General features: G+C 41.6%; 1 protein-coding gene across 6 annotated transcripts in view; it reads left to right on the top strand.

Moving 5' to 3' along the window:
- Positions 1-25,426, top strand: part of LOC132837093 (Fc receptor-like protein 5) — an 85,093-nt gene that overhangs the window by 52,669 nt on the left and 6,998 nt on the right. For 4 of the 6 annotated variants that reach the window (XM_060856780.1, XM_060856782.1, XM_060856783.1 and 1 more), the window contains 6 exons: positions 966-1,253; positions 7,013-7,279; positions 12,728-13,018; positions 19,800-19,940; positions 20,477-20,542; positions 23,996-24,021. In XM_060856780.1, the coding sequence (XP_060712763.1) occupies positions 966-1,253; positions 7,013-7,279; positions 12,728-13,018; positions 19,800-19,940; positions 20,477-20,542; positions 23,996-24,021 (1,079 nt within the window). The remainder of the gene's footprint in view (positions 1-965; positions 1,254-7,012; positions 7,280-12,727; positions 13,019-19,799; positions 19,941-20,476; positions 20,543-23,995; positions 24,022-25,426) is intronic. The other 2 variants (XM_060856784.1, XM_060856785.1) reach the window with 2 other exon arrangements.

Genomic DNA, 25,426 nt, shown 5'->3' with positions numbered 1-25,426 from the left:
TCTGATCATCTACAACTCTATGCTCCCCAGTCACCCTCAACTCTCCTTCCCAATTAAAATTTTCAGCCTTGTATATACTCAATGATCCAGCTTCAACAGCCCTGTGCGGCAAAGAATTCCACAGAAGGAATTCCTTCTCATTTCCAACTTCAGTAAGTGTTCACCACACCTCCTTATTCTGATGCAATGCCCCTCTTGTCTCAGGCTCTCCCACACAAGGGGAAACATCCTCTTCTGCGTCAATGCTGTAAAAATCTTGAAGAATATTCCATAAGGTCACCTCTCTTTCTTGTAAACTCCAATGAGGACAGGCCCAACGTACTCAATTTCTCCCTCATTAGACAGTCCCTTCCTACCCAGCTCAGCTGAGTGAATCTTCTGTGGACTGCCTCCAATGTTGGTCAAACCTTCCTTAGATGTGGTGCTCAAACTGTTCACTGGATCCTAGCTGTAGTCTGACTAATGTGTTTGCTGTATAGCTTTAGTAAAACTTCCCACCTTTTATAGCCCATTTTCTTTGAAATAAAAACAATTTGCGTTCCCTGTAACCCACTATATTTGCATGCTAACATTTTTTTTGTGATTCACAAACAAAGACTCCTCAAATCCCTCTGATCCATAGCTTTCTGCAGTCTTTCTCCAGTTAAACAATACCCAGCTCCCCTATATTTCCTGTCAATGGGATGCACTGCTCCTGAGAATTACTGATTATTTTTTCCTGTATTTTGGATAGTGGGCTGAAATGGGGAAAAGACACTGCGAAAGCAAAACTCGGTGCCCCTTTTGGAAATTTGTTTTATAATCATAAGTGGAAGGGTTGGTTACACAGCTACTTGGAAAGTCATGTTGGATGATGAGCTGGAGTTGGGGACTTGTTGAGTAGAGACTTTGCTGGCAGCAGCAGCTGATTGGTATGGTTGGTTCTTACGCCCCGTTATTAATTCAAGCCATTTCTTTCTTGACAGCTCCTGATTCGCTTATGAGTATTGAATCTGAGCCAGAAGCTCTGTGGTATGCACAGACACTGAAGTTGAGTTGTAAATTCACGTTCGGTCCGCAAGATGAATTCATTTATTTGTTTTATCGGGAAGGCTCTGTTGTGGCTGAGATCCAGACAAGAAATAAAAGTGTTTCTTTTGAAAAGGAACGGGTTACGTCTGAGGATACAGGACGGTATCGATGCCAAATGCAGTTTGTTAAGTATCCCAAAGGTCCTGTATACACGTCAGCTTACAAACATGTGAATGTGCAAGGTATGTTTCACTTTAGAATATAAGGGTTAGAAGCTGAACGAGGCCATTCAGTCCCTCCAAAACCTGCTTCCCCCATTCTGTACAACTATGGCTGATCATATCTCAGCCTCATCTCCACCTCCCTGCCCCCCTCTCTTTAACCCGTCATGTTGACTTGAAACGATGGCCAATGTTGAACCCTCAACATGTCCCTGGCATTCCCAATTCCAACATCAGGCTGACTGGTCTATAATTCCAAATGGACGTAGTCTATATGGACTTTAGTGAGGCCTTTGACAAGTTCCTGCACGGCAGACTAGTCACAAAGGTTATGATTCAGGGAGAGCAAGCCTTCTTGGATTCAAATTGGCTCGGTTGTAGGAAGCAGAAAGTAGTGTTTGAAGGTTGTTTCTCAGACTGGAGGCCTGTGAGTTGTGGTATGCCACAGGATTCAGTGCTGGGACATGTATTATTTGTTATTTACATAAATGATCTGGCTGTAGGTGAACAAGGCATGATTAATAAGTTGGTGGATGATACAAAATTAGAGGTACGGTTGACAGCAAGAAAGGTTATCAATAATTACTGAGGGATTTTGATCAGATGGGGAAGTAGCCTGAAGATTGGCACAATCAAAAATCCTTCTGCCTCCTCCTCGAATTTATTAACTGTTCTGGCATCCCCCACAACCTCTGGGGAGGGCAGAGTGGTGAATTTCTACAGATTCACACCTCCCTTCCCCGACTCCCAACTTTCAGAAAAGGGATCCCTCCTTATATCTGCTTTCAGTCTGCTCAGCCCCTTATCCTGAAATAATGACCTTTCATTCTAGATTGCCTCACAGGAGGATACATCCTCTCTCCAGTTTCTTTGTCGACCCTACCCCACCGTTTCGCATCTTATATCCCATAATTGGACCTCCTCTCAATCTTCTATACTACAGAGAGTATAGGCCGAAACCATTTAATCTCTCCACATAAGACAAACCCTTGGAATTGATTGAGTGGATCTCTGCTGAACTGCCCCCAATGCAATTACATCCCTCCTCAAGTAAGTGGACCAAACCACCACACAGTTCTTCGGATGTGAAGACCCTAAGGCCTTGTACAGTTGCCGCAACATTTCCCTACTCAATTACACCATTCTTTCAGCAATTGCCAATTGCCTTCCTTGCTGTAATAAGATTCATGCACAAGGACACCCAGATCCCTCTGCAATAAAATCACTCTGAAGTTTCTCTCCTAGTTGAATAATAAGTTGCATTTCTATTCATTTGACCACAATGGGCAAACCCAATCATACCCGCATCAAATGTCAAATTCTGTGACTATTACCTAACCTATTCCGTCCTATTTATAAATGTCTTATGTCTACCTTGCAACTTGGTTTCCCAACTATTTTAGCACTATCTGCAAATTTGCCTGGAGTAACTTCTATCCCTGTGTCCAAATCATGAATACAGATTCTAAATGTTTGGAGACAGAGGCTTAACCCTGTGAGTTGCACTCATTATATCCCACTCGAACAGAAAAAGATCCATTTATCCTGACTCTGTTCACTGTTGGCTAGCCAATCCACTGTCTAAACTAATGTTATTCCCTGAATTTGATGTGAATATTATTTTGAAAGTTCGTCGCATGATTTGATTGATTTAATTCTCATCAAATCTAGAGAGAAATGTATTTCAGCAGCTGAAAGGATGATACTGAGTGATTGGCATTATTAAGGCAGTAATAATCTGAGTGGTTAATTCTAGCTGATAACAATTGCTGGCTATAATGCTTATGGTTTTACCAATCACCCATCTCCCTGATACTCCCAATTCCAACGTGAGGCTGACTGGCCTATAATGCCCAATGGATGTTGTCTACATGGATTTTAACAAGGTCCCTGCATGGCAGACTAGTCACAAAGGTTAGGTCGCCTGGAATCCAGGAAAACCTAACTAATTGGACTCAAATTTCGCTGAATTCTAGGAAGCAGAGAGTGATGGTTGAAGGTTTTTTCTCAGACTGGAAGCCTGTGACCAGTGGTACGCCACAGGGGTCGGTGCTAGGACCTTTGTTATTTGATATTTACATAAATGGGAGAAAGTGAGGACTGTGGATGCTGGAGATCAGAGCTGAATAACGTGTTGCTGGAAAAGCGCAGCAGGTCAGGCAGCATCAAAGGAGCAGGAGAATCGACGTTTTGGGCATAAGCCCTTCTTCAGAAGCCTGAATGTGAATGTACAAGGCATGTTTAGTAAGCTGGTGGATATTACAAAATTAGAAAGTATTAATGACAACAAGGAAGAGGTTATCAACAATTACTGAGGGATTGATGGGGAAGCGGGGTGAGGATTGGCAAATGTAATTCAATACAGATAAGTGTGAGCTGTCACACTTTAGAAAGTCAAACCAAGATATTAATATAAAGGTCCAGAGAAGTGAGTGGAACAAAGGATTCCAGGACTGCAAACACATAGTTTGGTGAAGGCAGCATAATTGGGTGACAAGTTGTTTAAGGCATTTAGCATGCTGGCCTTCATCGGTGGAGGCACTGAACATAAGAATTGGGACTTTATGTTGCTGTTGTATAAGTCGTTGGTGAGGCTGTAATTGTAGTATTGTGTACAGTTTTGAGCACCCTGTTATAAGAAAACATAGTTAAACTGGAAAGAGTGCAAAGATGATTGATAAGGATGTTGCCAGGACGAGTAGGTTTGGGTTAGAGGAAGAAGTTGTCCAGGATAGGATTTTATTCCTTGGAACGTGGGAGAATGAGGCATATAAATCATCAGGGGCACAGACAGGATGAATGCAAATAGTCTTTTTTTTCCCCCAGGAATGGGGAAATGAAAACAAGGGGGCACAGGTTTAAGGTGAGAGGGGAAAGATTTAAGAAGGACCTGAGGAGCAACTTTTTCACACAGACTATGGTGCGTATATGGAATGGACTGGTAGAGAAAATGGGTGAGGCAGGTACAATAGTAACATTTTTAAAAAGACATTTGGATAGGTACATGGATGGGAAGGGTTTAGAGGGATGCAGACCAAATGAGGGCAATTGTAACTAGCTTAGTGGGAACCATAGTTGGTATGGATCAGTTTGGACCGAAGGGCCTGTTTTTACTGTATTACTGGATGATCCTACCTCTCTTTTTAAATAGTAAGGTTGCATCATCAACTGTTTAATATGCAGGCACTATCCCAGCATCTGTAGGATCCTCAAACACGGTCGCCAATGAATCAATTCTAAGGCAACTTCCTTAACCTATATTGTCAGGCACTGAGGATCGATTTCCATTTTTACCCATCAATTTCCTCAGCAATATATTGTTACTTCTTCTATCTCACCAACCTCTGTGTTTCCCATCATTTCTAATACAGTTTTCACACCATCCTATGTTATTAAGTTTGAAGGCATGTGCTGTACCTTTAAGAGAGGGAATGTTGTCTGAACTGAGAGATTACAAACCCCTGTATCTGACTGGATGGCAGTCCCAGAGAATACTGGAAAATTGAAAATATGTAACATTTGTTGTGGTTCTGTTCGCTGAGCAGCACGGCGAACACAACCACAACAACGAGCACCCGAGCTACAAATCTTCTCACAAACTTTGAATATGTAACATTTACTTGTGAAGTGGATACTTGAGTTATTGTTTTGACAATAATTCAAATTTAATCAATCAGTTTAAATAATGCCATGGGATACTAAAACCAAATTGAGTTTGAACTTAATGTTTTTCCAACATTGACCAAATGAAAAGATCCAAAGTTGGGTGATATAAGAATGAAGACATTTTGAAAACTGGTTGGAGAGAAACTGCCATTGAGGTAGAAAATATCAGAAAATTAACTGCCCTTCCAACATCGTGCTCATAAAGAAATCAGAAAAAACACTCTATCAATGGTACCTTTTCATGTAACATTTATTCACAGTGAAAAGAAAGAAGACGACCCAGAGAGATCAGCAGCAGGAAAACTGAAGACAGTAGGGAAGAGAGAGACTGTGTGGTCTTGAGATTAAGCTAATGTAATGTTTAATAAGTGTGTTAATGGAACAACATATTTTTATTGCATTGGAGTCAGATAATAAGTAGTTAAGAACAGGGACTTGGATTTGTAAATAGTTGTTTTTTAATATTCACTATTAGAGTTAGGAAAATAAGTTATTATTTTTCTTTACATAGTAGAAATTAGGAGTTCTCTGTCACACACTCACATTTTAACAGATTACGAGCTGAGGTGAGCTTTTCTGGGTGAATGGTTTTAATTAACAGAGGATTTTGTTGGGTCAGAGGGCCTATTTCCATGCTGTATTAATGTATGACTCTACTTACCTTTTTAAATAGCAAGGTTACATCAGCAAACGCCTAATCTGTATGAACTACCCGACAGTCTGTTGGATCCTTGAACATTGTCACCAATGCAACCATAAATTCTATGGCCACTTCCTTAATCACTCTGCGATGTGGATTGTCAGGCCCTGAGGATCAATCTCCCTTCAATCTCATCAATTTCCCTAGCAATATTCCTTTATTTCCTCCGGCTCAACAACTTCTGTGTTCCCCATCATTTCCAGCACATTTTTCATCTCCTCCTGTATGAAGACAGAAATGAGATATAAATGCAGTTCATCAGCCATTTCTTTGTTCCTCATTGTAAATTCTCTGGTTTCCGAGTGAAATGGACTTAGATTAGTTTTCAGCAATACTTTTCTCTTTATATATTTGCAGTCAGTTTTTATGTTCCCAGCAAGCCTACACTAACTCTAGTTTCCTCTTCTCACGCAATCTTTTGGTCCCCCTTCGGTGACTTCTGAACTGTTCCTCATCCTCAAGGCTACTCTTTCTTTTCTTGCTAATTTGAAATCCTTTTTGTTTTTGCATCTAATGCTATCTGAAATATCCCCTGTAAGCCATAGTTTGGCCACTGTTTCCGTTTCACTTAAATCAAGTTGGAATAAATAATTTTAGTAGTTGACCCATTCGCCCTTTGAATGCTCGCCACTAGCTGCCCACTCTCATATTTTGCAGTAACATTTCCCAATCCCTTATAGCCTACTCACGCCTCATACTACCATAGTTTACCTTATTAACATTCAGAAACCTAGTCTCAGAATCTCACTCTCCACTCTAATGAAAAATTCTATCATGCTATGCATGTTCATCCCAAGAGATCTCTCACAACTGCACTACCTATCATTCCAACAAAAAGCAATCTAAATAGACAAGCATATGGACGTACATGGAATAGTGTAGGTTAGATGGGCTTCAGATTGGTATGACAGGTCGGCGCAACATCGAGGACTGAAGGGCCTGTACTGCACTGTAATATTCTAAGTTCTATGTAAATACATAAAGCTACTCAGTCTATATTCATGCTTTCAAACTGATTTTAGATGGAATGGTGTCAGAAATACCTGTGAGTTAATGATGAACATCAAATGCAGAGATGAAAATGCATCAGTTAATTGCTGCTGAAATAAGTCGACAGAGGCTGGTATTCAGTCAATTAGTTACTTACGTATAGTACATGATACGGACCCGGCTAGCTCAGAGCTGGCTCCTAAATCTCTGCCATCACTGTTTACATCTTTCAACCAGGACTCTCCGATTTGACCAGGTTAACAGCCCCAATCGGGGAACTCATATTCTATATGTTCCACCTGGCTGACATCGTCACACTCACTCTAATTGTGAAGCAAATATCCAAACAACAGATATTGAAAATGATTAATCAAAATCCTATGGTTTACATCACAAAACATTTTAACCTTTCTGTCAATTTCAGAAAGTCCAGTGAGATTACAGGTGAATCCCAGGCTGCAGAGAGCCGGTGATTCCATCACACTGAATTGTACCTGTGCCCAGGATCACCTGTGTGGGAGAGGACATATTTCCTTCTCCAGAAACGAAATCATCGTAAGCTCTGATTCTGAATCTCACAATATCTATCACATCCAAGAAGCGACCCTAATGGATTCAGGATGGTACCGCTGCATGGTTTTCCAGAAACTTTCAACATTCATGTCTCTCCCGGTGGAAGTCACTGTCCAGAGTGAGTAAACCGAGTGGCCGTAGTGCGGTGGGAGGTGTGGGGGAAGGCTAACATGGGATGGAAACCATGGTTCACGAGGGCTGATCTGGCTAAATGGAAATGGTCTTTCGTTTCTAGTCTTGAAACAGATTAGGACAATTTGCATGAGTTTGAACTCAAGGTGCAACAAACTGGCATTGGCAATGGAAGAGATGGGACATATTGGTTGACACAGAGGTTGCATACCGGTCCAAGACTATTCGTCATAATAGGTTTCTCAGGTTGACCGATATCTTCATGTCATCTTTTATTGCAGTTGCAATAGTCCCAGTTTTACTCTTCAAATTTAGCTGCTGGGGATGAGAGTTAATTTCATGAGGAGTGTTCTATAATTGATAGATCACCAACATTCATCTCTGGTGTGATCCTGGGACCAGTTTCTAAATGGAGATCATTTGGCTGTGAAGGACCTCTTACTGTGAAATTTGGCCCAACTCTCTGCAAGCGTTTGGCATATGTACAGTGCATGTAACTCGACTGTTTTCACAAAGATGTTGGAGTGGGAGTACACCATTCAGCCCATAGAATCCGCACTGTGAAATGGGAGCATTTCTGATCTAATCATCCTCAACTCCACATTTATGTCATACCCCCCACCCCACCCAAATGCTCACCCTCCCATCACCATTGATTCCCCTTCCTGATTAAAAATCTCTTTATCTCTGCTTGAATATACTCAGTGAGCCAGGCTCAACATCTCTGAGCGGTAAAGAATCCCACTGATTAGCTCCCTCACAGAAAATAAATTCCTCCCCATTTCCATCTTCAATGGGTAACATCATTTATTCTGAGATAATGCTCCTCTGGTCTTAGACTATCCCAAACAAGGGAAAACAATTTCTCTCTGGCTCCCTTTTCAAGTCTCTCTAAGAATGTTCAATGAGGTCACGTCTCATTCTTCTGAACTCCAACCAGGATAGACCCGACCTTTTCCTCATCAGACAGTCCCTCCATATCCGGGATCAGCTGAGTGAATCTTCTCTGCACTGCCTCACTTCCCAGACTATATTTTCTCAAACACAGGGAGCCAGAACTGTTCAATGTATTCCAAATTGGACAAATATTAGATAAAGTGTGGTGTTGAATTTTGGTAAGTCAAATCTGGGCAGGATTTATGCACTTAGTGGTAGCATCCAGGGGAATATTGCCTCACAAAGAGACTGAGGGATGCAGGTTCACAATTCCTTGAAAGTGAAGTTGCAGGCAGACAGGATAGTGAAGGTGGTGGTGTTTGGTACACTTACATACACTTGGTGAGTGTATTGAGTATAAGAATTGGGATGTAATGTTCTCACTGTACAGGACATTAGTTAGGCCATTTTCTTTTTGTAATACTGCATTCAATTCTGGTTTTCTTGCTGTAGGAGAGATGTTAAGTTTGAAAGGTTTTGGGAAAAGATATACAAGGATCTTGCCAAGGTTGAAGGGTTTGAGGAATAGGGAAATGCTGAATAGGCTGGAGCTATTTTCCCTGGATCAGTTAAGACTGAGTTTCGTAAAATTTGGAGGTTTATAAAAAACATGAGTGGCATGGATAGGGTGAATAGAAAAGGTCTTTTCTCCAAGGGTAGGGGAGTCCAAACTTAGAGGGAATAGAATTAAGGTGAAATGAGACAGATTTAAAAGGGGCCTAAGGGGAATTTTGTTTTCACACAGAGGATGTTGCATGTATGGAATGAGCTGCGAGAGGGAGTGGTAGGGATAGGTTAATTTACAACATTTAAAAGGCATCTGGATGGATACATGAATGGGAAAGGTTTCGAGGGATATGATCCAAGTGCTGGCAAATAGGATCAGATTATTTTAGGGTATCTGGTCGGCATGGTTGAGTTTGATTGAAGTGTTTGTTTCTGTGCTGTTCATCTCTATGATTCTATTCTTCAGTTCCATTCCACACGCCTCAGGTACAGAAGCAGTCTGCGTCAAAATGTAGCAAGATCTGGATAATACCTAGACTTGTGTTGACAACTTAGCAAGTAACATCTGCACCATACAAACACCATCTGCAATAAGAAAGATTCTAACCATCGCCTCTTGATTGTCAATAGTGTTACCATCACTGAGTCCCTTCACCATCAACATTCTGGGGGTAACCACTGAGAGAGAGAATCTAACCATCAGCCTCTTGACCATTCTGTAATACTATTATTGAGTCTCCACACAACCAAAGTCCTGGGTATTCTCATTGACCAAAAACCGAACTGGACTTGCCCTATCAATACTCCCACTTGTCTGGATGCAGCCCTGATCACCCTGAGAAGTTCAACACCATCCAGAACAAAGTAGCTCCCACTTGATTGGCACCACATCCACAAACATCCACTCGCTCCAATATAAATGCTCAGTCTCAGCAATGTGTGCCACCTGCAAAATTCACCAAAGTTCCTCAGAAAGAATTTCCAAACCCATGACCACTTCCATCTGGAAGGACAAGGGCAGGAGATACGTGGGAACACCACCCCCTAGAATTTTACCCTCCGATCCACTCAACATCCTGACTTAGAAATATATCAACTGTTCCTTTAGTGTTGCTAGGTCAACATCCTGAAATTACCTCCCAAAGTTCATGGCGGCCTACCTAAAGCACATTGACTGCAACTGACTAGGGTGATTAATGCAGGGCACAGCCAGTTGTGCACACATCTGTAAGTAGAAAATAAAGTAGTGTCAGTAAGGGACAAAGAGTTCAAGTGAGGTTTATTAGGAATTAGTTAAGTGTATTACTGTTAGTTGGAGTTTTTGGTGCTAGTAAGGTTGATCAACCATTGTTTCCTTTCTTCTGTAAGGACAAATAAAATAAAGTTATTGTAATGTTGTGCCTCCCACACATAGACTCCACATTCTCGAGCATAGTGTCCTGTCTGCCCGCAGTGGTAGCATCACATGTTCCCCTGCTGTGTCTTTCTATCTCTCCCTGTTGCTGGGTTCCTTTGATAACAATTACCTCCTCTTCCTTCAAACTCCATACTGGATTGAGACTCAGGAAAGAAGTATTTTCCCTTCTTTCCCTATTTTTATTCTGTTTAGATAGTGTGCTTCATTCCCCCACATCAGAGACATTCTCCTCAGAATTGGGGGTTGGCTCTGAAGGACTGAAGTTCACACGTCCTCCTGCTCTCTTCAGTGATATATGAAATTAAGAGTCCTAGTCCACTTCATTATATCAGCCTCAGATAACAGATCCCTGTTTAAATCCCCAAACACTCACGATAAATATACATGTGAACGATTGGTGGGCTGGAGGCTGTTCTCTCTTCTTTTGACTGCACTAGTTTAGCCCGTCAATGGGGTCTCGTTTATTGTACCCAACTGCTGTGAGAATCACTTCTTTCGTGGTGGCTTGGGATCGTTCCCCTACGTCCAGAGACTGCAGTTGCAGATCGTACTGACTGGCTCAAACACATTACGATGAGTTTTATCTTCTCTTTCTCTCTCATCTAATCCATGCAAAGCTTTCTGTTGCCTGACTACGATGTGCAGATGGCTCAAATTCTGAAATCTTTTTAGCAAATTCCGCTAATTACAAGACTGTAAATGGGTTAGTGTATGTTGACAGTGGGGCATCGGTGTCCCTGACCTGTCTTTCAGTGGTAATCATGTTCACTGCAACAAGGGTTGTCTCCAGGGGTGCTAAACAGGTTGGATTCTCTGGGAAGGCTAGTGGAGAACCACAATTCTCTGTTCACATGGCACACTGCTGCACATCTTGCCTGAACTTGAATTCCCAACCGATTTACTTGAATTCCCAACCATTTTTATTAGATTCTTTACAATGTGGAAACAGGCCCTTCACTCCAACTAGTCCACACCGACCCTCCAAAGAGTAACCCACCAAAACTAATGCACCTAACTCTACGGGTAATTTATTATGACCAATTCACTTAACCTGCACATCTTTGGACTGTGGGAGGAAACCGGAGCACCCGGAGGAAACCCACGCAGACACAGTGAGAATGTGCAAACTCCACACAGACAGTTGCCCGAGGCTGGAATCGAACCTGGGACCCTGGTGCTGTGAGGGAGCAGTGCATGTGTGATTTTGTCCTCTTAATTCAGGCACAGACAAAAAATGAGGGAATATTAGGTTCTATGGGTTCAATTTTGCAACAACAAAGTAACTTCTTATCGAGTCCCACCAGAGTCACCAATTTCTTGCGTCTGCCACAGTGCAGTTTGACTCTTATGTTCAGCAAAGAACTGCAGGTCAACTCATAACATTAATAAGAAATGACTTTTTATCAATTTCAACACAGCTAATACTATAATAACAATACACTACAAACTGATAATTAATGCTGTAAGTTTAATTAACTATCTGAAATCTTCAACTTTGAATGTACAAATACCACCACACTAGATATTAGCCTTCATCCACATAGCAATGATCATTTGGTCTTCTTCTTCTGGTGGTCCAAGGGTCATCTTCTTTTCATGTTTCTTTGTCTTGAGCTACCGCTCCTGAGGGTTGTGTTGTGGTGATTATAATACCTGGAAGTGTTCTTATCTTTTTGGGAGGGTCTTTGATGCCGACAAACAGATCTATCAGAGCTTGATCACCCTGGCCAATTGGACCCAATCATGCATTAGTGTTGATGGTGGGTGGTCCTTAGGCCTCCATTTCTAAGCGTTGGGGGCATGGAGGTCAGGTAGCCTTTCCTAAACAAGGGTGTGAGAAACCGCTCTGTTCTGGAAAAGAACCCTATTTTTAAGGGAATAGGCTGTGTGAATTGTATATTATATTATCTGCAGCTACAGTCTGTCTGGGTTTGTAGCTTGTTTATTTCAGTGCTTTTATGCGATACTTTGGTCAGTGTCTGGCTAGATTTCCCAGCATGCTTTATTTATTATCCAGTTTTTCATAAACCTGCCATTTGAGCTTTCTGTCTGGCCACAGTAAGTGAATAAAAGTCACATTGTGTTAACCAAACTGAAGTAAATTAAGGTATGGCAGCATAGCTCAAAGGTGTGGAATGTGTGTTTTAATATGTATGAAATCTTGGAGGTAACAGATGATCTGACACGATTCCTTCTTTCATCGCATCACACAAAATAGGAACAGGAATAGGCCATTCAGCCCTTCAAAGACTGCTTTACCATTCAGTTTGATCATCCAACTCAGTGCTCTGGTTCATTGTTTACTCCATACCCTTTGATTCCTGTAGCCCCAAGAAGTAACCTGATGAAAATAGAGTTCGAATAGAAAGATGCTTGTTTTTGAAAGGTAATACTCGAGAGACCGAATTACCTCTTTCTGTACCGAAGATTTGATGTTTATACCTAACTCTGGACCTTCACCACTGGCAATGTGTCTTTGTGTGAAGAAAATCATGTGTGTGCAATTTGTGATGAGGTCATTACTTTTGTTGCCTGGGCTTTAAGCAATGCTGGAATCTTCTCTCTCCTTCCCAGTCCCAGTGAGCTGCCCATCCATCAACTCAGATCTGAAGGGCTCCACTATATCCATTGGTGACCGCTTTACCATCCAGTGTACCTTGGAAAGAGGGACGCTGCCTATAAACCTCTTACTGTACCGTCATCACCACGAGCTCCTGGGTAACACAACAGTCATTGACTCCAGGACAGCCACTTTCCATGTTACTGTGCCATCTGAGGGGGAGGATGCTGTGTACACCTGTGGTGCTGAAAATGCCGTTACCCGTGTTGTCAACTGTAGTGAGCCACTCACCCTCACTTTGTCAGGTATGGATCAAAATGGAAGAAGTCATCAGTTGTAAATTGCAATGTTGTCGGAGGGGACACTCATCTTGGTTAACTTGCATACAAAAGGCAGGGAACCGACTCAGTAGTTCAATCAACAAACCCTTCTTTATTTAACCTTTCAGATAGCAACACTCAACATAAAACGTATTCATATCTTACCTCATCTGACTTAACTTAAAGTATGAACTTTTAAAATGTGTGTTGGCTGTAATGCAATTACTCATCAACATATTAAGCATTTTTTTCTAAAGAGAGATTTTCTGATAACGTGGGCTTGTACAAGAACCTGTATTTGCGAATGTTGGTCTCCATAGCCCTTCATGAGAAGTCTTTTGCTCCACTCATTTTATCTCAAAGTGTGCTCCTCCTTCCAGAATTTCCCTGGTGGTCAGCCAATGAATTGGTCAAATCCTGACCACATTGTTTCAACTCAGCTGAAGATATTTTACTGAGTCACATAGAATGGAATCAGGGCTTTTGGCCCAACTAAGCCATGCTGGCCAGATTTTCCAAACTAAACTTGTCCAGTTTGTCTGCCTCTCAACCTGTCCTATTCATGTATCTATTGAAATGTTTTTTTTTAAAATGTTGTAAATGTACCTGCATCTACCACTTCCTCTGGTAGCTCATTCCATTCTTGCATCATCGTCCAAGTGAAAAAGTTACTCCTCACAGACTTTTTAAATCATTTCCTCTCAGCATAAACTATGCCCTCTATTTTAGGAGTTCCCCACTGGGGATAAACACCTTTAGTATTCACCCTGTCTGTGCCCCTGATGTTGGTTCACCCCTCAACTTCCTACACCACAGGGAAAGGAGTCCCAGCCTCTCTTGATAGTTCAAACCCTCCAATCTCAGTAATATCCATGCAAATCTTTTCTGCGTGGTTTGCAATTTAATAACAACCTTCCTACAGGAGGGTGACCAATTCTGTACACAGTACATCAAAAGTTGCCTCATCAATGTCCTGCATAAGCGCAACATAATGTCTCAATTTGTACACTTTCAACTACCACATTCTCCCCGTGTCTGTGTGGGTTTCCTCCGGGTGCTCCCGTTTTTTCCCATAGTCCAAATGTGCAGGTCAGGTGAATCGGCCATGCTAAATTGCCCATAGTGTTAGGTGCATTAGTCAGAGAGAAACGGGGCTAGGTGGGTTATTCTCTGTAGGACTGGTGTGGACTTGAGTCTGTTTCCAAACAGTAGGGAATCTAATTATCTCCTGATTGTCCCCAGCTTTAATTTAAATCATCCACTTGTTGAAACTTTTCCTTCTTTTGAAAATGAAGCATTCAGTCTTCATAGTCTATATCATGGAAATGAGTGACTTGCGCCATCCTAAACCGGATCCCATCCCGGGAACTATAGTTATGTTAATGAAGCATGCCTCTAACTGCAAGACCAAACTGGCCAAATTTGCTCAGTATGTCCAAGTGTGATATGGATGTAAATGGCATAAAATTCTAGGAATACCCTGAATATGAATGGTTTGTGTTACAAGACTGAAACATGTGCCTATCTGTCTGATAGAGGTGAAGAACAATTGAACAATAATCAAGAAGTTCAATTACCTTTATTTAACCCTATGCTTTTGCAATGTTTTCTGTTTGGAGTCACTGACATGATCCAGACCAACAGTACAAACCAGTCCAGGAATTTCCAGTCGCAAATGAGGTGAGTGGTGGTTTTCTATTGGGATGGCCAGAACCGGACTGAACCATGATGCAAGTTACAGATAAAACAAATTATATTCAGTGTCCTCACGATCTCAAATGCCGTATGCCAGCCCTGATAGGGTTGATTGGAACCAGGATACCCACTGGGGGCAGAACCTACCTCGTGCCTACCCGATGACCACTGCTGGATAACTTTTTCCCGAGGGGATTCTGAAAATAGGGGCAGGCAGGCCCCAGCATTTCACCTTTGAGACTGGCAACAAGACATAAAAAAACAGGGACAAATGCCTGGCCCTTGCTTTAACTGTTGAAGTGTGGCCAATGGGGAGTAATGTGTCTTTAATGTTACCTCTGAGCTGATATTGGAAATCGACATGCTTTCATCCTATCAAAAGGAAAATCTACTAGTATACAGTGACTCTTCATTGTGCTTTTAATATGATCCACGATTTTGGAGCCTTATATGAACATTGAAGATTTTTAACCCCCAAGGGGGCAACGTTATAATAATGCTATTTTGTTCAATCAGTCTGAAGATTATCAAGATGTTTGGCTTATACTGATGAAACTGATGCTGTTTCTAAAGTAATGGGTAAGTATATGCATCTGCCAAGCAGGCAGCCTTATGCTCCAAATTTCTGATCCCATTGGGTTCCCAGCAAAACCCGGTTAGGCACAGTATAAGGATAGGTATGCCAGACCTGGTGATATGCATGGGGGAATGAAACTGTCCATTCAGTGCCAATTCACAATGTAGAGGTGGATTTCTCTATTGCCTACTGACTGTAAACATACGGGTTTAGTGTTTGGATTGTTCTCAATATTGTTTTGAAATTTGGAAGTAATTTGCAATTATCCATTTTTGAATTAATTACAGGCACTTTATACTATAATATACTACTGACTAAATTATCAAGGGATTTGATTTCATACATGGACACTAAGTCTAAATATCTTTGCTTTGTGTATGGAGCTTGTAAGAATACACACTGGTTGATTTGATTTATTTTTGGATAAGGCTGTTAGATCTAAGGAGTGTCTGGCTGAGCTATTATCTTCACTTAGATACTTAATACTGAACAGTGTTGTTTATAAATTTAAGATTGTACCAATATCTAAATTCTGAGGTTAGCTCAATATTAGAAAAATTTCAGTGTCGTTTGAAAGCTTTGTGTCATGTTACCATAACTTGGAGACAGCATTGTCCTCCAGCCAATATTCATTACCAACTTTTCTGCTCAAAATCACCATCAGGTTTCTACACTTAATTCTAATTATTGTTAAGTAAAGCTGTAGATCAGACCATTTAATTGGGCACAAGGTTAATGATTTCTTTTTTAAAAAAAGAGAATACAATATATTGCAGAACTAATCTAAATTTTAGATAATATAGATGTTTTTAGTAGGAAAACTTCAAAGAGTATTACATCCTAGCAATGCTGGAAGTATAAGAACAGGTTTGCTTAATTCGTCCATGCCTGGGCTTTTCCATATAAAATAAGAAAGTAATGGGTAGGAAGGGAATTTCTAGTGCAGAGTTTAAAATGAATGAACTTTTTGCTAGTATGGGCAATATATTTAATCAAATGGGCTATTTGAGTTTGATTAACTTGAGAATTATTTATTTTAAAATTGCTCTTAGGGCTTCTAGCCTGCTGAAGCGCACAAATTATGGCCTCAAATAAGGTACTCCTGCAATACTCAAACCAGAATATGGGTGATCTCTACGAGATTAGTTTGTGTTACTTCTTTGCTGCTGCCTCTTTTACTTGAATATATGTGTATTGTATATACTTATATACAAGGAGGAAATGGTTTATACTTTATTACAATGGACACTTTGCAGTCTCTAACCTTGTGGGGGGGGGGGGGGGGGAATGCTGGGAGATGATTAAGATCAAACTTGACCTGCTGTGTGGACTTGCCATTGCCAGCACTGGTGCACCAGAATCTGTGCGATTCTGAGCAATCAGAAACAGTGTACCAACTTTGCCATGAAGATATCCTTGCTTGCCAAAGGACTGAATGTTGCCAAGAATGACTTTTTCAGTGGTCAACTGCATTAAAAAAACATTTCATTTACAGAACAAGTCTAAATGGTCTTTACCTTGTAAAGGTGTTGTGTGCCAGTTTGATTACATTTGTACTATAGGCATTCCTGGTAAGCCTTGTCCCCTTTCAGATAGATCACGTAGTAAAAAAGACAAAGGGGGGATGTTTCTAGAAACCCATAATAACATTTTGGGAGAGGATGAAGTAATTTGTTATGTCCTTATTTCAGCAAGAGACTCCCTGACCCCTTTTATTCTTCCAAATACTAACATGGGGTTATGGAATAGTACTAAAGCATTTACAGGACGTAATATCTTTTTAGTTATTACCTATCCCCATCTGCTAGTTGTTTATGGACTTCCTCCAATAAATCCACAATATCCTAACCAAATCCCTACAAAGGTAAGGGATGGGGGTGCGTTTAATGTAAGAGTGCCTAAAATTATTCCCTGCACTATGATTAAATGTAGTAGTCATCACTGCTTTTCTGAAGGACCTCGCTTCTCTTAACGAAAAATGTATCCATATTACCACTGGAATTCTAACTCTATGTGGAGAGAGTATCAACACCACCTTCATTACGATATCCCTAATGGCACTAATATTTTCCAAATTATGGGATACATAGAACAATTTTGGAATGTTGACCATGTTTCTTATCAAGAAACTCACCTCATTAGATTAGATGATTTTCACACTCAGCACCCAGGGCCAAATTATGTAATGATAGATTACCCACATACCCCAGGAAATCACAAAGAAAGGCCTGCTTCTTACTGGGTAGGTCCCTCTATTACCTATGCTAAACCTGGATATTATTTTTTGTTTATAATAAGGCAACTAACTACCTTGTTCTGAATAGAGCAAGTATTCCTTGTGCCATAGCTGTAGGAACACTATTTCCAACTCCTGTTCCCTGACCAGTTACCTGGCAATGAGATCATAATTCCCCTTTTAAACATACAGTTTCTCCTGACTTCTGTACAGAATGGAAGAATCCAAAGGCTATATTGAGAAGTAAAACACACTCATTGGCATATGCAGCTCTTAGTGTTCTTTCATTAGGAGAGTCCTTAGGAATTATTAGTCATCAAGACCATAATTATCTCATTTGTGGACTCACAATTTTGTGAAATGAGACAACTGCTTCCTTAATAGAAATTAGGGACATGCTTTCAGAATTGCGCCTATTTGCCCAAAAAAACGATTACATACTTGCGAAGGAAGGTGGATTTTGCACTATAGTTAAAGGAAAAAGCATTATGGGGGTCACTGATCTTATCAAAAACATTACTTGACATATTGATAATATTCGCACTTTTGTCAACCGAATGAATAAAGGTGCAGGATGGGGAGATTGGGATTTTGGATCATGGTACAACTGGCTTAATTACTATGGCTATGTATAGTGCTATTGTTTTAATTGGTCTTTTTGTTGGTATTGGTACAATTAAGTGTATTATTGCTAAAATACTAACTTCTATTGACAACAGTAGCCAGTTCTTCGATCAATTCTCATGGCTGAATTTTCTCATGCCTGGAACTGTTCTTGTAAACTGCTTCTGTACTCTCCCCCTCTGAAATGACCATATCCTTTCTATGGTGCCCAGAATGGTGTAGACTATTACAGCTGGGGCGGCAAAGTGACTCAGTCGTTAGCACTGCTGCCTCACAGCGCCAGGGACCCAGGTTCGATTCCAGCCTCATGTGACCATCTGTGTGGAGTTTGCACATTCTCCCATTGTCTGCGTGGGTTTCCTCCGGATACTCCGGTTTTCTCTCTCAGTCCAAAGATGTGAAGGTCAGGTGGATTGGCCATGAGAAATTGTCCATAGTGTTAGGTACATTATTCAGAAGTAAGTGTAAGGAAATGGGGGTCTGGGTTGGTTACTCTTCGGAGGGTCAGTGTGGACTCATTGAGCTGAAGGGCCTGTTTCCACACTGTAGGTAATCTAATCTAACGGGTATCGTATGCAAGTTCAACATCACTTATGGCTCTCGAACTCTGCACCCCAATTAGTAAAGCTGAGGACACTGAGCTTTATTAACTGCTATCCCTCTGATCTGTCACCTTCTGTGATCTGTGCACATATATCCCCCAGCTCCCTCTGCTCATACACCCTTTTGAGTTGTACCCCTCTGTTTTATATTGTTTTTCAATGTACTTCCCACCAAATTGCATCACTTCACACTTCCCTCAACATCGAACTGGACCTATCACCAATCTACCCACTCCATCAATTTGTCAATGTCCTTTCAGAGTTCCACACTCTTCTCCTCACGATTTGTGATCGTTCCATGTTTTGTGTCAGTTGCAAACTTGGATTTTGACCCCTGTGCTGCAAGATCCAGATCATTAACTTATCAGGAGAAGCAAAGTTCCTAAAGGCATCCCCTGAAAAGCTCCGCTAGAAACTTACTCTATCCCCAAAAATATCTATCAACCGTCACTCTCTGGATCCGGCCACTTTTCCACATTTCTACTGTCTTCAGAATTCCACCATTTGCAGGGCAAACTTGTATCCTAAATGCAAGAAGGATGTTACTGGTGACTGGGAGAGAGTCCGGAACCAGGAGGTCACAGGCTAAAGGAGATGGGATAGGACTGAGATGATGAAAAGTGTCTTCACCCAGTGAATAGGGAGCCCGTGGAATTGTTTACCACAGAAAGCCAAATAATTTTATTTGTGCAGATTTGGAATAGATGAGTAGGAATTCACTCCCTGCAGAGCGTCTGCGGGATGCCAGGACACTGAATAAATTTCAGGAGAAAGATTTTTAATCAGTGGTGGGTTAAAGAGAGTGCTGGCAGGGAAGTGGAGATGAGGCCAAGATGAGATCAATTGAGGTCATACGTATCGTATGGGAGGAGTAAATGGCCCACTCCTGCCCCTAACTCTTATGTATCTGGTCCTCCCAGCATGCTCTGCCATTTCAATAGGATCAGTTGCCTGCTTTCTCACTGAGCATGTTAAATTTAGTGATTTTGCGACAGTCAGAATGATGTTTCATTTCACGATTCTGTGTTCCAGATTCCCCTGGGAATTTTGCCTTGATCGTCGGAGGTTCTGCTGTTGCTGCTGTTCTCCTCACTTTCCTGCTTCTGTTCGCTGTTTGCAGACTCCGTCAGAAAGAGGGAATTCAGGACATCTCCAATTCCCAACCCAGCAGAGGTCAGTTTGTGACTGGGCACGTGAGAAATAAAGGCTGCATTTCCTTGTATAGCTGCTGGTAAAATTACTGATCGGTGCTTGGCCCACTGGCACCAAAACCCATGATACAGTCAGCAGTGAAGAAGGTTATGTAAGATTACCAAGCAATTTTGATCAATTTGGTCAATGGACTGAGCAGTAGCAGATAAATGTGAAGTCCAGCATTTTGGTAAAACAAAACACTTAATAATAGGGGCCTAGGTTGTGTTGATGAACAGAGAAATTGAAGGGTTTAGTTACATAGTTTTGTGAAAGGTTAAGAAGGTGTTTGGCATGTTTGCTTTCATTGATCCCAATACCTCTCCACCTCTCCCTCCTTAGTTCTGATGGAGATTCACACTGGATCTGAAAAAATTAACACTGTTTCACTCTCTTTGTCTCTCCACAGATGTTGACAGACCTGCTGAGTTTCTCCAGTGCTCTGTATTGGTTTCAGATCTCCAGAATTCTGGACTATGTTATTTCTCAAACCTTAAAAATTGTGTTCTTTGTTTCAGATGACAATGGTTCCACTTCTGGTAATATTATGTACTCTGTTGTTCAAGTGAACAGGAAAGAAAGAGGTAACATGTTTCAAAATAACTTTACATTGCTCTGTCAGAAAGGAAACACAAGATTATATCTTCAAGGAATGGGATCCATTCGACTACAGGAGCAGAACTAGACCATTCAACTTATTGAGTCTGTTCCACCATTCAACAAGATTGTGGCTGATGTAATTAACCTCAACTCCATTTTCTCCCCATAACCCTCACAGCCCCTTTCTGGTTAAGAATCTCAGCCTTGAATATATTTCATGACCCAGCCTTGACTGACCTCTGCTGTAAAGAATTCCACAGATTCACTCTCCATATCATGAAGAAATTCCTCCTCCCCTCCATCTTCAATGGGTGCCCCCATTTATTCTGAGGCAATGCCCTTCTGATCCCAGACTCACCCATACAAGGGGACACAACCTCTCTCTGCATCGCCCCTGTCAAGTTCCTCGAAGCATCTTGAATAAGGTTGTCTCTTCTTCTAAACTCCAACCAGGACAGTCCCAACCTACTCCCTCATCATACAGGCCTAACCTCGTTCCTCATTAGACAGTCATTCCGTAGCTGGGATCATACCTTCTCGAAATTGCCTCCAATACCCAGATTATCTTTCCTCAGATATGGGACCCCAAAACCTTATCCCAGACATGATCTGACTAGTGACTTGTACAGCTTTAGCAGAAGCACCCCCATTTTTATACGGCATTCTCTTCAAAATAAAGGCCACATTCCATTTGCCTTCCCTAGAGGCATAGACGATTTTCTGGAAAGGCTAAGAAAATCTGAAGCACTAGGCTTGGGACTTCTAGTTCAAGACTCTATTCAGGTTAACAGGCAGTTTAAGCTGGCAGTTAGGAAGTCAAATGCAATGTTATCATTCATTTCAAGAGAGATAGAATACAAGAACAGAGATATACTGCTGATGCTGTATAAGGCTCTTTTCAGACCACATTTGAAATATTATGAGCAATTTTAGGCCCTGTATCTAAGGAAGCATGTACTAGCCTGATAGGAGCTTCAGAGGAGGTTGACATGAAGTATCCTGGAAATGAATGACTTGTCAAAAGAGTTGCAATTGAGGATTCTGGGTCTGCACTTGATAAAGTTTAGAAGGATGAGGATGATCAATTTGAAACTTACAGAATACTGAGAGGCTTGGATAAAGTGGACGTAGAGAAGATGTTTCCATGAATAGAAGAGATGAGAACCCAAGGGCACAATTTCAGGTAAGGGTCGACCCTTTAGAACTGAGATGAGGAAGAATTTCTTCAGCCAGAAGGTGGTGAAACTCACTGCCATGGAGGGTTGTGGAGACCAAGTCATTAAGTGGCTTTAAGACAGAGATGGACAGATTCTGATTAATAAGGGCATCAATGGTTATGGGGAGAAGGCAGGACGATGGAATTGAGAAAGATAGTATCCATCATCAAATGGCAGAGGAGATCCGATGGGCTTAATTCTGCTCCGAAATCTTATGATCTGGTATCACCTGCTGAATTTAAGCACAAGCTTTTTGTGATTCACAAATGTGGACGATCAAATCCTCAGATTCATACTCTGTTTAAATAATCTTCAACTCCTCTGTTCTTCCTGCATCACCTTACATTTTTGCACGTATTATTCAAAGTTTTTTGGACATTCATTTAAACCCATCTATGCACACTCACCACTTGCATTCCCATCTATTTTTGCATCACCCGCAAACTAGGCTTACTAACATGATGTGGAGGTGGCGGGTGAACAAAGTTAAAAATCTTATAACACCAGGTTATAATCCAAAAGGTTTATTTGAAACTAAGGTCTTTCAGAATGCTGTTCCTTCATCAGGTAGCTAGTGCCCCTCGAGCTACCTGACGAAGGAGCAATGCTTGGAAAGCTTATACTTCCAAATAAACCTGTTTATCTATAACCTGGTGTTGATTATAACCTCGCTAGAACATTTTGCACTTTGTCTTATTAAGTGAGTGTGAAACTGTTGTAACATAACTCAGAATGAAAACCCAGCTGATTCACTGCTGTCCTTCAGGGAGAGAAATCTCTTTTCCTACCTAGTCTGGCCCTGCATGTGACTCCAGATCCTCAATGATGTGGTTGACACCTAACTTTCCTCAGTGGTTTACTGCACATGAAAGTAGAATGAGGTCATTCAGCCCATCGAGTCTGCTCTGTTGTTCAATGTGATGTGGGATTCCCTACTGAACTTCACCATTCCCTTAATCTGTGCTGTATTCTTTCAGTGAGATAACATAGTCTGACACACCTCCACCTAACATAAAGGCTTTGTCAAGCACACCTTTACTCCCTCAGAGATATCTAGAATCGAATGTATCAGTCAGATGGTGTGGCTATATTGGGACTGACCGAAACCAACTTCTTTCTCCACAGCTTGACAGAAATGTATCCCCTCGTGCTTTTCCTCCCAGATCCCTGTGCAGCCCATTTCTGTCCAAGTTCCCTTCTCCATTGAACTTACCTCTAACACATTTCCAGGCAGTGCATTCTACACCGTAACTACTCACTGGGTGAAAAGGTTTATTCCTCACATTTCTTCGCCAACTTGCTTTGTTTCGAAATCACTTTAAATCTACAGGCCCCCCGCCCCGCCCCACTCTCATTTTTGTTTCTGTGCAAGCAGGAACAGCTTCTCTCTATTGACTCTGTCCAGCCCCTGTTCGTGATTTTGAAGACCTACCTCGCCCTCTGCTTCTCCTCTCCAAGGGAGTATAGTCACTGACTTCTTTCAGTATCCTCATCGTTGAAGTTTCTCCTTCCTGGAACCTGGTTTCTTGTAAGTCTATCACACAAGCCAGATTTCCATCCACAGACTCCATCTGCCTTGGGAAAGCAGCCAACACAATCATAGAGCCCTCCCAACCTGGTTATACTCTATTACCTCTGAAGAAGATACAAATGTTTGAATATCGATACCAACAGAAAAAGAATACCTTCTTCCCTGCTGTTACCATACTTTTGAACAGACCTCTGAAATGTTAATGTTGATCTCCCTCTCTGCACCTTCTTTAACACTTTAACATTGTATTCTGCAGTCTGTTCTGCTGCCCTGATGCACTTTATATGTGATGATCTGCCTGAGGAGCATGCAAAACAAAACTTTTCACTGTTTGTGTGTGTGTGCCAACAATAAATCAAATCAAAACTGCTTTGGCACTCTCTCACTCGCTGAGACGCATTCATATCTTTTCTATAATGTGGCAAACACAACTGCATGCTGTATTCTCGCTGATGTTCAGCAAGTGCCTTGTACAAGTTCAACATCACCTCCTGCTCTTGGATGCTGTGTGCTTTAGAAACCACGCTCTCCCCCTGTCCTGCCACCTTCAGTCATCTGTGCACATATACTGCCAGCCGCCTCTCCTCCTGCACTCTGTTTTTTAACTGATACATAATCTCAAGGGAAACGGTAAATGCAATCCCTAGCCATATTATGCACTAAAATCTTTTTCTGGTTGTTTCTTCCAGATCACATCAGAGCAAGAAGAGAACCAGTAAGTTCTTGTTATTTCATGGACCTTTACGGACAAGGGGTTCTTACCAGCAAAGATCTGAAAGCAACAGTCCCACTTTCCAGCTCTTTCACCCTTATCCCCTGGAGGCTACGACAATGCAGTTATACATCTAAATACTTCTTTGATGTAACAAGGGTTTCTGCTCTCTCCCACTTTTAGAGGCAGTGAGTTCCAGATAGACCACCATCTTCTGGATGAACAATATTCTCCGCAAATCCCTTTTTATTTTTAAATCAGTGACCCCTGCTTACTGATTGCTTTACCCTTTGGAAATGTGCCTTACAGCTATATGTCTCTCTCAGTCTAATGCACCTCTATCAGGTCACCCCTCAACCTTCTCTGCTCCAGAGAGAACAATCCGAGCTGGAATGTGATACCCAGGCAACATTGCTGTGAATCTGCTCTACACCCCTTCTACGACAATCACATCCTCCCCATAGTAGTCTAGCTGTAGCCCCATCAAGGTCCTGTTCAGCTCAGATATCACCAATCTGCTCTTAAAATCTATGCCTTAACTAATACAGGCAAATGTCCTGAATGCCTTCTTAACTATTAGCCTGTCCTGCCACCTTCAGGGATCTGTGTACTAGCATCCTGGGACTTTCAGTACTTATAGGATCCTGCAACTTAGTGTCTACATCTTAGGTGCATTATCCCTCCCCAAGTCCATTAAAATAATCATATTTAGGAGCGGTAGTACACCATTCAACCCACAATGTCTGCTCTGCTGAATGAAGCTGATTTGATAATCCTCAACTTCACTTTCTACCCATAACCCTCAATTCCTCTTCCTGATTAGAACATAGATAAACAGGCCTTTCGGCCCACAATGTTGTGCCGAACATTTGTCCTAGCTTAAGCACTGATCCATGTACCCATCCAATTGCCGCTTTAAGATCACCAATGATTCTGACTCTGCTACTCCCACAGGCAACGCATTCCATGCCCCCACCACTCTCTGGGTAAAGAACCTACCCCTGACATTCCCCCATACCTTCCACCCTTCACCTTAAATTTATGTCCCCTTGTAACACTCTGTTGTACCCGGGGAAAAAGTCTCTGACTGTCTACTCTATCTATTCCCCTGATCATCTTATAAACCTCTATCAAGTCACCCCTCAACCTTCGTCGTTCCAATGAGAAAAGGCCTAGCACTCTCAACCTATCCTCGTACGACTTATTCTCCATTCCAGGCAACATCCTGGTAAATCTCCTCTGCACCCTCTCCAAAGCTTCCACATCTTTCCTAAAGTGAGGCAACCAGAACTGCACACAGTACTCCAAATGTGGCCTTACCAAGGTCCTGTAGAGCTGCAACATCACCTCACGACTCTTGAATTCAGTTCCTCTGCTAATGAACGCTAATACACCATAGACCTTCTTA

This window comes from Hemiscyllium ocellatum, chromosome 49, assembly GCF_020745735.1.
Source record: "Hemiscyllium ocellatum isolate sHemOce1 chromosome 49, sHemOce1.pat.X.cur, whole genome shotgun sequence".
NCBI lineage: Eukaryota > Metazoa > Chordata > Chondrichthyes > Orectolobiformes > Hemiscylliidae > Hemiscyllium > Hemiscyllium ocellatum.
This window is presented reverse-complemented; position numbering and strand designations above follow the sequence as displayed.